Source organism: Ascaphus truei, chromosome 8 (assembly GCF_040206685.1).
Source record: "Ascaphus truei isolate aAscTru1 chromosome 8, aAscTru1.hap1, whole genome shotgun sequence".
Taxonomy (NCBI): Eukaryota; Metazoa; Chordata; class Amphibia; order Anura; family Ascaphidae; genus Ascaphus; species Ascaphus truei.
Genome location: NC_134490.1, coordinates 54,516,917 through 54,530,557, shown reverse-complemented (window position 1 = coordinate 54,530,557; position 13,641 = coordinate 54,516,917). Strand labels below are relative to the sequence as shown.

The 13,641-nt window shown below is 40.7% G+C and overlaps 1 protein-coding gene across 2 annotated transcripts in view; it reads left to right on the top strand.

Moving 5' to 3' along the window:
* TIAL1 (TIA1 cytotoxic granule associated RNA binding protein like 1) overlaps nt 1-13,641 on the top strand; it is a 29,009-nt gene that overhangs the window by 8,680 nt on the left and 6,688 nt on the right. The window contains exons 3-9 of one of the 2 annotated variants that reach the window (XM_075612047.1): nt 5,719-5,868; nt 6,608-6,662; nt 7,376-7,463; nt 10,767-10,842; nt 12,450-12,558; nt 12,833-12,928; nt 13,412-13,496. In XM_075612047.1, the coding sequence (XP_075468162.1) occupies nt 5,719-5,868; nt 6,608-6,662; nt 7,376-7,463; nt 10,767-10,842; nt 12,450-12,558; nt 12,833-12,928; nt 13,412-13,496 (659 nt within the window). Of the gene's footprint in view, nt 1-5,718; nt 5,869-6,607; nt 6,663-7,375; nt 7,464-10,166; nt 10,235-10,766; nt 10,843-12,449; nt 12,559-12,832; nt 12,929-13,411; nt 13,497-13,641 lie in introns of those variants that run through there. The other variant, XM_075612049.1, reaches the window with a different exon arrangement.

The window sequence follows — 13,641 nt, the reverse complement described above, 5'->3', positions numbered from 1 at the left end:
TCCACTGCACCCTTTGTTGGGAAACGCTGATATGGTATTTAGAATGGGGAAATAATTTGCTATACTCCTGCATACAAACACATTTCCCTCTCTAGGCTACATGAGCCTAACAAAAATGGTTTCACTACATTTGTAAGTGGCTGAGTATTGGAGTGTGAAAGTTATTTAAGTAGCAGGCATTTGTGATAAACTTGGGTAAATGTTCAGCATCTTTTGTATTACAGTATTGAAGTTAAATCACAAAAGTAACTGAAAGATTAAGGTGCAAGTCCCAGAAGTACCAATGTAGAGATACAAGTGCCATGAATTCTCTTATTAAATTCAAAATATCTCCCTGATGTCTTATGTAGCACTTGTTTTCACAAATTGGGCTGGTTATAATACCTGTTTATATGTTTTTGAGTCCATAGTCATAAAATTAGATATAATTGTACTTGATTTTGAAGGCCATGCAGGTTTGCTATATGTTCCTTCTACATATCTAATAAACACATTAGGCCCTGTATTTAAAAAAAAAAAGAACACTAAAAAGTCACTCATCACACCTGCGCCCCCCCTCAAAATATTGCGTTCTGATTTTATTTATATTAGAATATTAAGGTTAGATATTTTCAGTGTATGTTAAGTAGTATTTACCACAGGAGGTGCTCAACGCCACTCCCCAAGACACCCCCCCCCCCCCCAACAGGTCAGGTTTTCAGGATATCCTGGCTTCAGCACAGGTGGCTCAATCAGAGGCTCAGTATTCGACTGAGCCTCTGATTGAGCCACCTGTGCTGAAGCTGGGATATGCATGTCTTTATATACCCACAAGGATGGCCACTACTTAGACCTGGTTTTCACTAAAAACTTCTCTCTCTCTGATTTCTCCATTTCCCCTTTTCCTCTCTCTGACCATCACCTCATCTCATTCTCTCTATCTCGCTTCTCCACCTCCATCTACCCCCTGGTTCTGCAGAAACCTGCGCTCTATTCACTTACCTGACTTTGAGTCCACTTTACGCTCCTCCCTCTCCTCTCTAAGCTCTGCTACAGACCCTGACAAACTGGTCAGGAACTACAACTCTGCCTTGTCCTCCTCTCTTGATCTACATGCCCCGCTTTCTCTCTGCCGCACTCGCCCTTTTAACCCTAGACCCTGGTTAAATTCCCACACGCGCATGCTGCGTTCCTCCGCTCGTTCCTCTGAACGCCTCTGGAGGAAGTCTCACACTCTCGCAGACTTCCTTCACTACAAATCTATGCTATCCTGTTTCAACTCTGCCCTCTCTCAAGCTAAACAAGCCTACTTTTCTTCACTAATCAACATGCACAAGTCTAACCCACGCCGACTGTTCTCTGTCTTTGATACTCTACTCAAACCACCCTCAGCTGCCTCTCCTTCCTCCATCTCCGCTCAGGACTTTGCTGACTATTTTAAGGAAAAGGTGGAATCCATACGTCAGAACATCCCCTCTGTTTCTTCCTCCCATCCTACACCTCTTCCTAACTCTCCTCCTGCCTTCCTTGACTCTTTTTCCACTGTCTCAGAGGAGGAAGTGTCGCTGTTGATCGCCTCTTCTCCCTCTACCACTTGCCCTCTTGACCCCATTCCCTCCCATCTCCTAAAACCTCTTGCTCCTACTATAATCCCTACGCTCACGCACATTTTTAACTCCTCCCTCTGCTCTGGAACCTTTCCATCCTCCTTCAAACATGCAACAGTCATACCATTACTCAAAAACAGCAAGCTTGACCCTACCTGTCTTTCTAACTATCGGCCTGTCTCCCTCCTGCCTTTTGCCTCTAAACTCCTTGAACGTCTTGTATTCGCTCGCTTGCTCCATTTTCTCAACACCTATTCTCTCCTAGACCCTCTACAATCTTGCTTCCGCACTGCTCACTCCACGGAAACAGCCCTCACTAAAATAACTGACGACCTCCATGCTGCCAAAGACAGAGGTCATTACACTCTGCTCATATTACTCGACCTCTCTGCAGCATTTGACACCGTGGACCACCCTCTTCTCCTTCACATTCTCCATACTCTTGGCATTCGGAACAAAGCTCTATCCTGGATCTCATCCTACCTCTCCCACCGTACTTTCAGTGTCTCTTCTGCTAATACCTCCTCCTCTATTGATCTCTCTGTGGGGGTACCCCAGGGCTCTGTCCTGGGACCTCTTCTCTTTTCTCTGTATACACTCTCTCTAGGTGACCTAATAACATCTTTTGGGTTTAATTATCACCTCTATGCTGACGACACACAAATATATTTCTCAACACCTGACCTTACACCTGCTGTACAAACCAAAGTTTCTGAATGTCTCTGCTATATCATCCTGGATGGCCCTCCGCTGCCTTAAACTCAACATGGCTAAAACAGAGCTCCTCATACTTCCTCCCAAACCTGGCCCTACTACCTCCTTCCACATTACTGTTGGAACTACGATCATTCACCCAGTAGCCCAAGCACGCTGCCTTGGGGTCACACTCGACTCCTCTCTCACATTTGCCCCTCACATTCAAAACATTTCTAAAACCTGTCGCTTTTTCCTCCGCAATATAACGAAGATACGCCCTTTCCTCTGTTGCTCGACTGCTAAAACTCTGACTCAGGCCCTCATTCTCTCCCGTCTTGATTACTGTAACCTCCTGCTGTCCGGCCTTCCTGCCTCTCACCTGTCTCCCCTACAATCTATCCTTAACGCTGCTGCCAGAATCACTCTACTCTTTCCTAGATCTGTCTCAGCATCTCCCCTCATGAAATCCCTCTCCTGTCTTCCGATCAAATCCCGCATCTCACACTCCATTCTTCTCCTCACTTTTAAAGCTTTACACTCTTCTGCCCCTCCTTACACCTCAGCCCTAATTTCTCGTTATGCACCATCCAGACTCTTGCGTTCTTCTCAAGGATGTCTTTTTTATACCCCCTTTGTATCTAAAGCCCTCTCCCGCCTTAAACCTTTTTCATTGACTGCCTCACCTCTGGAATGCCCTTCCCCTCAGTACCCGACTAGCACCCTCTCTATCCACCTTTAAGACCCACCTTAAGACACACTTGCTTAAAGAAGCATATGAATAGCACTGTGGCTATTCTGAACACATGGCACATAAAGCTTGGCCCCCTGCAGACGCACTTACCAGAATGTCCTCCTACTGTCTCTGTACGTTCTCCCTACCTACCAATTAGACTGTAAGCTCCTCGGGGCAGGGACTCCTCTTCCTTAATGTCTAAAGCACTTCTTCCCATGATCTGTTATTTATATTATCTGTTATTTATTGGATTACCACATGTATTACTGCTGTGAAGCGCTATGTACATTAATGGTGCTATATAAATAAAGACATACAATACAATAGCACCATTAATGTACATAGCGCTTCACAGCAGTAATACACGTGACAATCATATAAATAACAAATAATATAAATAACACATAAAGGGGAGAAGTGCTTCAGACATAAAAGTAACCCTTAGGAAAAGCAGTCCCTTCTCCGAAGAGCTTACAATCTAATTGGTTGGTAGGAAGAACGCACAGAGACAGTAGAAGGGCATTCTGGTAAGTGCGTCTGCAAGGGGCCAGGGTTTATGTATGAGGTGTAAATTATCAGCCATGGAGCTACCATATGCTTCCTTAAGCAGGTGTTTTGAGGTTGGTCTTTAAGGTGGATAGAGAGGGTGCTAGTCGGATATTGAGAGGAAGTGCATTCCAGAGGTGTGGGGCAGTCAGCGAGAGAGGTTTAAGGCGGGAGAGGTCTTTAGATACAATGGGTAGAGAAAAAACATCCTTGAGCAGAACGCAAGAGTCGGGATGTGTATAGCGAGAAATTAGGGCTGAGATGTAAGGAGGCGCAGAAGAGTGTAAAGCTTTAAGTGAGGAGAATGGAGTATGTGATAACAGGATTTGATAGGAAGCCCGGAGAGGGATTTCAGCAGGTGAAACGCTGAGACAGATTTCGGAAGTAGTAGAGTGATTCTGGAAGCAGCATTTAGGATAGATTGTAGGTGTGGCAGGAAGGCCAAACAGCAGGAGGTTACAGTAGTCGGGACGGGGGAAAATGAGGATCTGTGTCAGTTTTTGCTGTTGAACAACAGAGGAAAGGGCGTATCTTTGTAATATTGTGGAGGAGAATTACAGGTTTTAGCTACCTTTCGAATGTGAGGAGTTGAGTGTGACCCCTAGGCAGCGTGCTTGAGCTACTGGGTGAATGATAGTACTTAACACAGTAATGTGGAAGGAGGTAATAGGGCCAGGTTTGGGAGGAAGTATGAGGAGCTCTGTTTTTGCCATGTTAAGTTGTCGGAGAGCAACCCAGGATGATATACAGAAACTGGTGTACGGTCAGGGGTTGAAAAGTAAATTTGTGTCATCAGCATAGAGATGATATTTGAACCCAAGAGATGTGATTAGGTCACCAAGAGAGTGCGTGTAAAGAGAAAAGGGGTCCCAGGACAGAGCCTTGGGGTACCCCCACAGAGAGATCGATAGAGGAGGAGGTGTTAGCGGAAGTGACACTGAAAGTACGATGGGAGAGGTAAGAGGAGATCCAGAATAGAGCTTTGTTATGAATACCAAGAGTATGGTGAATGCGAAGAAGAGGGTGGTCCACAGTATCAAATGCTGCAGAGAGGTCGAGTAATTTGAGCAGAGTGTAATGACTTCTGCCTTTGGCAGCATGGAGGGCATTAGTTATTTTAGGGAGGGCTGTTTCAGTGGAGTGAGCAGTGCGGAAGCCAGATTGTAGAGTGTCTAGGAGAGAATAGGTGTTTGAGAAAATGGAGCATGCGAGAGAATACAAGACGTTCAAGGAGTTTAGAGGCAAAAGGCTGGAGGGAGACATGGCGATAGTTAGAAAGACAGGTAGGTTCAAGCTTGTTGTTTTTGAGTAATGGTATGGCTGTTGCATGTTTTGAAGGAAGAGGGAAAGGTACCAGAGTAGAGGGAGGAGTTAAAACGTGTGAGAGCGTAGGGATTATAGTAGGATAATGTGTATCTCCTGAAAACGTGACCTGTTGGGAGTCTTGAACTCGAGTTGAGCACCCCTGATTTACCAATGACTAAAGTTTTAACTGATCAATTGACATATTGCCAACTTTAGATTCTACAGACCTCCATGATATATTAAGAAACTTCTTAGAGTTCTCCGCCAGATATATCCCAATCTCCATTTTAGTTTGTGATCACATAGTTAATACTGACATGGAAATACCCTTTTCAGGGGGGTTATTTCTTTGGTAATTCCAGCTTCAGACTTTCCATGGATTATGATTGATACAGCGGTGGGTCTGGGTTTGTGCTTCATCCCCTGTTTTTGTTTTTTTAGATTAAAGCCGCAATTCTGCCCATTTTAGGAATAGTGGTTGTTTTCCAGAATTTAAAACTAGGGGAGGCGGGAAGGAGGTTTGATGAAGCGCACTATTTTTAGCTTACTGGTTTAGCTACTTGTGTTCCCTCATGGGTATTTAAACAGCCTTCTGATAAGAAGCTACTTCTTATAGGCCTGTGGGCCTGCAAAATTTGGCAGCCATTTTGATATCCCGAAAGGGATGAAAACACGGACAACTAAACGGTCAAGTTGTCTTGGAATCCAGGGGTCCCTGGAACTACAAATAGTGCTTTTCAGCAATGGAGGACCCTACCTGGCAGTATTGATGCTTTTAAAAAGAAAACCATTATTATTATTATAGAGAAACAAGTGAACTAACATGAACAGCGGTTTTCTTTCTGTTTCCAGCAAACTGATGCTAGACGGATCAGCGTGTCCATTGGATTTTCTGTTTTGCAGAACACAAGCAATGACCCTTATTGCTTTGTGGAATTTTATGAGCACAGAGATGCAGCTGCTGCACTAGCAGCCATGAATGGCCGAAAAATTTTGGGGAAAGTAAGTGACATGAAAGTCATCCTCTGCTTAGTGTTTTTAAATGTTTAGTAGTTACGGTATTGTACAATGAATACATTGATCCTTAAGATACTGTATTATATTTGAATTAGTCCGTGTTCTTGCCTACACACATGGTGGCGGAAATAGGTTGTGTGAGACTGGACAAAGCATGACGGTGGTTGAACTAGGTTTACAGTACAGGGACTTAAGTCAGGTGCGTCCTACTCCAGTCCTCAAGCTACCCCCTCACACCCAACAGGCCAGGTTTTCAGGATATCCTTGCTTCAGCACTGGTGACTCAATCAGGCTCAGTCGAAGCAGGGACTGATTGAGCCACCAGTGCTGAACCAGGGATAACGTGAAAACCTGGCCTGTTGGGGGAGCTAGAGGACTTGAGTTAAGCCCCCCTGTAGTGATATGTTACCATGCAATCAGAACTGCAGCAGATTTTTTTGAGCCTTTTAACCTATTACCGAATTAAATGGCCGTTGTTAACTATTAAAGACAGAAAATAGCTTGTTACAAAGTAGCGGGTTAATTTACTCATTCAAGTTACATTTTTAGCCTTCGTGCTGCAGTTTGATTGTTCAATCATAACATAGCCCGCAAATGATTCAAGTAAATGTGTTACCACTAGATTTATTGGCATTTAGAAAATACAAGTTTTTGCTTTTTATGTTACATTAACTCAAAGTCAGAACTAATGTTTTCCTTTATTTCCTTTTTTTTTTCTCCTTAGGAGGTCAAAGTAAATTGGGCAACCACTCCAAGTAGCCAGAAAAAAGATACATCCAGTAAGTAATTGCTTAGGTGTGCTGTAAAAACAAAGATATCCTTTAATAATTAGAAATTGGGTTATATGAAGCCTACATACCACATAGTTTCTTTTTTATGTGGAAGGATAGTTTTAAAATGTTAGTTATATGGAGGCAACTCACCTTCTCTGTATTATGGTGCTATTAATTCCTTTTTGTTGCAGGCCCCTCCAGCAGAAAAGGGGTTGAGAGAATCTCTTGGCGATTAGCATTTAGAAGTCCATGTCCTGTTTAGGCTGCTTCTCCTTGGTATTCTCTCTATCATTTATCTCGGTTGAAAATTCAGTGTAATAGTTCCTCAGCAAGAATGTTTTAAAAAAAAATTGTGTGTGCAATTAAAATTCTGAAAAATATTGAGTTCACTTTAAGAAAGCACAAACGCAGTGCATAAGTATAAACAGCTGAATTCTTGTTTGAAGTATTTTGAAACACGTGTTCCTTATTAATAGTGACATGAAGCTTTTCCATTATTCTTTTTTTAATGAATCCAGAGAATTTGTCACACTTGTATACTTAGGTGCATTAGTATATTAGATATTTTCCCAGGAGAGCACCCCTATAAAATTTAAAAAAAAAAGTAATGTTTAGTGAACTCTAAACAATCACCTGGAAATACTTAGTGTCGTAGTAATTCTAGTTGTACATAGCTTGTCAATTGCATAGTTTTTGATTAAAAAAAAAATTCTTTACAGACCATTTCCACGTCTTTGTTGGGGATTTGAGTCCTGAAATCACTACAGAAGACATTAAATCAGCTTTTGCTCCATTTGGTAAAATATCGTAAGTATCGTTTTTAGAACTGCAGATGTTACAAACACGTAAATTCCTGTAATTGAGGTCTTGCATAACTGCTGTCAAATTAGTGTTAATTTAATTAATGTTTTTTTCTGTTTAGTATCATCTACTCCTTTATGCAAATATTTAATGTGATTTTTTTTTTTAAATAATTTTATACATTTCACTTTATGCATTTCATATGTCTATATATTTAGATTTTATTGAAAGCATGTATGTTTACTTATGTGGAATATTTTTTATTCCTTTGATATGATTTTGTTTGCTTGAACCAAATATGTCTTAGGCCGTGCCTATAGTGCCGTCGATGACGGGTGACGGCATCGCGTGTTTCCGGCAATTTGATTGGTTCAAGGGCCGTCACGTGACGTGACAGCCCTTGAAAAATCAAATTTTGCTGGCTACCAGTTTTCGCGACATCGGGTTGTCGCCGTCGCGCGCACTATAAGTGCACGCGGCGGCGGCAATGCATTTGTTTTCGGGCGACGTCGCCGGCACTATAAGCACGGCCTTAGCCTCCTGAAAATCTGTAACCGTTGTTATTATTATTGTTAATTTGTAAAGCGCCAACATATGCTGCAGCGCGGTGGGCAGTTAGTGTTACAGTGGGGGTACAGAGATTTGAAACTTAAGTATAATAGAACTATAATAAATACCATTTTAAGTTCCAATCTAGAACACACATTTATACTGATATTTGATTGAAAAGTGTATGAAGTATATTATTTGTTCATAACACGCTAGCATAGGGGTGGCCAACCTCGGGTGCCACCAACAGGTCAGGTTTTCAGGATATCCCTGCTTCAGCACAGGTGGCTCAATCAGTGGCTGTAGATGAGCCACCTGTGCTGAAGCAGGGACTTATTGAGCCACCTGAAAACCTGACCTTTTAATGGCCCTTGAGGACTGGAGTTGGCCACCCCTGTGCTAGCACATTAATGCAACTAACTATGTAGTGCCTTTGTGTGCCTGACATGTTTCCACCATCATAATGAAGCACTCCGGGAATTGAGGTTACTGCCCACCGCACCATCTTTATCCCCCTAGCTGGTGCCATCCAATAGTAACTCAATTCCTGAAGTGGTTTGTTGCTTCAAACTTTATAACTGACTAGTGAAGTTTGTGTTTTTTTTTTTTAAATTGACACTAGTTATTCGTTACATGGAATAAAATTTGAGAACCATATAGAGTAGGGGTTCTCAGCTCCCAGTCCTAATGTACCCCCAAACAGGTCAGGTGTTCAGGATATCCCTGCTTCAGCACAGGTGGCTATCATTTTGATTGAGCCACCTGTGCTGAAGCAGGGAGATCCTTAAAACCTCACCTGTTGGAGGTATTTGAGGACTGGAGTTGGGGATCACTGCTATAGAATATTGGTGGGCCTGAGGCAGCCCACGGTCGTCTTCACCTGTGGCCCCAAACCTAGCAGCCCACACTTGATTGGTGGAGATGTTGCTGGTGTGGATAGCTGCTTCCCCCACTCTCCAGCTGCTTAATGTCAGTGCACTGATAAATACTGTCCCACTCCTCTCCTGTGCTAAAAACTAGTTCCCTGTGTAAAAAGAGGAGCAGAGACAGTATTACCCTGTGCTCTGGCGTTATGCAACTGACTGGTGGGTTGAGAGTGGGGCCTACGAACCTTTTGGCATTGAAGATGTTGCACTGATCCAAACAGGCAGAATTTCTAAATATTTTTGATCTGATAGAATAAGTATTTCCTTTAAATTGTAGATTGCATAAGCGTAATACCTTCACCTCAAATATGTGCATAATGTAATTGTCTGCAGAAGAAAGGGCTGCAATATTTCACCTAATGTATTTCCTGTGTTACGAAGTAGCAGTTGGCTGCAAAAAGAAGTTGGAAATGCAGTTGATTTGGTCACATTAAATTTTCAGCCCATTGTGTTACAGCTGCCGTGTACTGGAATCTTAAAATGATCCCAAATGTCATTCTGCCACAACCAATAGAATCCACAATCTTCAAGGAAGTTGTGTGAAATACATTTTATCTAGATGTATGGAGGCCACTTCAGTTATTTTACTGATTTTAAAGAAAGAAAAAAAATGTAATGAACCCTTCACAAGACACACACAAATGACGATCAGTGTATAATCTTTCTTGCTATTGAGGTGTCCTGTTTCTATAATAATACATCAAACTTTATTCTGTAATATTCCATAATGATTGTTTACTTCTGCTGTTGTGTTTTTCTCTCTAAACATTGGTAAGTAGCACTGCTAACCACTATGAGAAAGTTAAGAATAACCATTTCTTGCTTGATTTTGTTTATTCCTGAAGACCTGCAGTTTTTCTTAGGTCCACGTCACCATTACAAATAATAGCATTCTGGTTATTTTGCAGAATTGCTCATAAGAATGGACAGGATCTTGAAGGCTAACTGCAAGGAACTGTGCACACTGGAACTCAGTTGTAGATTTTTTTTCTCATTTCTATTTATTCTTATTATATTTTATATATTTATACATTTATATATTTTAGTATTTACATTATAACATTCTATATTCAGTGCAGTACTATATTTCCAATCATTTTAACTTAACTCACTAAAAAAACCAATACATTTCTGTGTAAGTTTTGTTGTTTTCGTACTGGTGTGCTTAGTATTGTTGTTAGTTTTATTCTCCTTTCTTAAATTTCTGAAAATGTCAATTTTTCAAAATTTACAGCTGCCCAAACTCCAAAATGGTGGTAAAGAATTGACCAAGAAAAATAAAGAAATCTGTTAACAGGCCATGTATGCCTTTTAATTCCTATTTTTCCTCTTTTTCAATTTTTATATTTCATATATTCTGTATCACTAGGCAGAAGACATTAATATTAGAGAATGCATGGAGAGACAGTGAGAATTGTTAGAAAATGATGACACAGCGGTTCTTAGCTCATTGTAGTTTGTAGAGTAGATCATGAACATTTTGATTTTTTTTTTTAAAGCTTTCTGAAGTTTATTATTTTGTCATTTTCGAAAGTGCAGCATAATGTTAGTAAGGTTGCATGTTTATTACATGTTAATATTATAATTCTGTGCTGTAGATATCATTTTGTTCTAATTTTTTTTTTTTTTTTTTGGTAGGTGAGGAGATCAAGTAGGTAGTGAGAGCAGGCATAGCGGTAGTGTGTTAGGGATAAGTGCAAGTTTAAAAGAAACAAAAGAAAAGAGAATTATCTTCACGATACAGTGTGTGTGGTTCCTTTTAGTTTTTTTGATTCTTCAAGTTACTGCTTTCTGCCCTGTGCTTATTGGACCATACTTTCTTTCTTCTTTACAGCGATGCACGAGTTGTGAAGGACATGGCAACAGGAAAATCCAAAGGCTATGGCTTTGTGTCATTCTACAATAAACTGGTTAGTTTAAATAGCATGAAAGGAATATCCAAATTATAACTAAACACATTAGGAAGTTGATTGTTTTACAGGTTAAGATGCATTGAAATGTTTTCATTTTGCAAGATCCGGACTGAATATAACGGTTTTGTGCATTGAAGATACTTTAGACACATGCCCAGAACTTAAAGCAGCAGTTCAAGCTGCCGTTTTAATTTCTCCCCCCCCCCCCCCTATTCGATATGTGCATCAATACAATCTGCACACTGACAAGTGATTGGCTAAGTTGCTGATTGATCCGTTCTCCTATGATCGATTGGCAAAGATTTGGTTCGGGGTTCACTAAATCATTGTTGGTGCTGCAGAAGAGTACCCAAGATGCAAAGTTCTGTGTGGAAGATCATGTGACCAGGCAGTCACTAGATACAATTGGTACACTGCTAGAGAGAGCGCAAAAGTGGTATCAGAGCCTGTTTCAGAAGAGAAATGGGATGTGACTTTGTAAATGGTTGCTATAGAAACAAAAATGCTTGTTGCATTATAATATATTAAGTGTATTTAATTTTGTTTTCTTTTTAATACTACAAGTATATTCTCATAGTACAGAACTGATTTAGTTAAAAAAAAAACACGTGCAGGATATTGCTTGAACTGCTGCTTTAAAAAGAAACAAGTGAATCCTGGTGCAGTAAACTTGATGGTGTAGTACAGGAGTGGCAAACTCCAGTCCTCAAGGGCCACCAGCAGGTTAGGATTTCAGGATATCCCTGCTTCAGCACAGGTGGCTGTCATTCTAACTCAGTCATTCAGTGCTGAAACAGGGATAGCCTTAACTGGCCTGTTTGTGGCCCTTGAACTGCTGTTGGCTACCCCTGCTGTCCTGTTTGGCTAATTGCACTTCAGTGCTTAACCCTCTGACTTTCATAGGCTATGCTTTAGTCCTCCTGCAAATATTCCACTTGTGCTGATATTGACTGCCTACTAGAGGCTATTGATATTTGGACTCTGGGATACACACTATTGCGTGTTAAGTAGAGAACATTTGACATCTGTGTAGGTGACCCTGGATTTTGGTGTGTTTGATGTTTTTACAACATGCTGCATAAGTGGGAGGTTGAACATAGGAGATTTTGACCATGACGGCCACGTAGAGTTATTGGCAATTGCAATATACAGTATATTTAGAGCTAGCTGCGCTTTAAAGTTTCACAGCTTCCTATTGGCCCTCACAGTCTGGGAGCATTGAACAGCGGCCATTATGTGATCCCTAGCCGAGCAAAGTGGCTATTGGCACCTACTATGGAGCTAAATGTCTCCATAGTAGGTGCTAAAATTAATGGTGTTCCGTTTCAAAGACACCCTGCTTCAAACCTTGGTGAGAAAAGAGCATATATTGCTGCTTTAAAATAAACTTTTGCATTTTTACTTGCTATTATAAAGGATAAATACTTATGCGTCACATTATACTTGTCCTTTCTTGTAAAACAACCTCATTGTAAATTTGCTTACAAAAGACAGGTATGACTTTAGTGAAGGTACCACAAGTGCTACATGATATGTATTTTAACTTCTAATGTTCCTCCAAGGCACTCAAAAGAAGCTAAAGCTTTTATTTTCATTGATCTCAGGATGCAGAAAATGCCATTGTACATATGGGAGGACAGTGGTTAGGAGGACGCCAGATTCGAACCAACTGGGCAACCCGCAAACCACCCGCACCAAAAAGCACACAAGAAAGTAAGCTCAAACCGTGAAAGGATTGTGTCCCGAGAGAACAGAAAGCACACAGGTCCATATCCATTAAGCCATCTTCTGCAGTAAAATAACTCCTGGCACTGGAAGACACATTATAGCCCATTGACTTGAATTGGTTATAAGGTATCTTCCAACTCCAGAGGGTGTCTTATGACCCAAGATTGTTTAGTCAATTTTGCCTATAATCATTCAGATTTGCAAACAGTTTAGGCCAAATATTTTATTCCTGATAGTTGTTTTTTCCTTTTGCATTCAGATAACACAAAACAGCTACGGTTTGAAGATGTAGTGAATCAGTCCAGTCCTAAAAATTGCACTGTTTACTGTGGTGGAATTGGATCAGGATTAACAGGTACATGTTATGGCTCTATTTTATGTGCTGAGCAGGTTACCTCATTGTAGACAATTTAACAGTAATCCGTCTTGTAACGAAAGTGTGAATATGATCTTTGCGTTCTTGATCTGATATAATATATGCAACATTTATATCAGATTGTGCCAATTAATCCCCAAAAGATTGCGTTGCAAACAGCAGTGGTTCTGAACATGTAAATATAGAACAGGTAAATGCATCACACTTGTGAAGGCATTTGATTTAGTAAATATTTACTTTTTCCTCCATACGTGTAATACCCTCGTTTTGATATTCAGCCTAGTATAGCAATGGCCATACATAGTGGCATTTATATTATGTCGCATGCATCCTTTTTTTAATTTTAAGTACATCACAATAGTCGTTGTGTATAATTAAACCCGCTTACCTAACTGAAGGGATTTTCTGTTCTACACATCCATCATTTTCTACTATTGTTACTTTTTTTCTTTTGTTAAACAGATCAGCTTATGCGGCAGACATTTTCTCTATTTGGGCAGATAATGGAAATCCGTGTCTTTCCAGAGAAAGGATACTCCTTTGTCAGGTGAGTAGGTTATGAACTTCTATGACATTGGTGTTTCTCAACTCCCCAAACTGATTTTGAGGGAAACCGTTGCATCCCTATTTGATTTCATGTTTCACGTTTATTTATTTTTTAATCGTGGCATGTTTTATTAGTTGAGTAATAA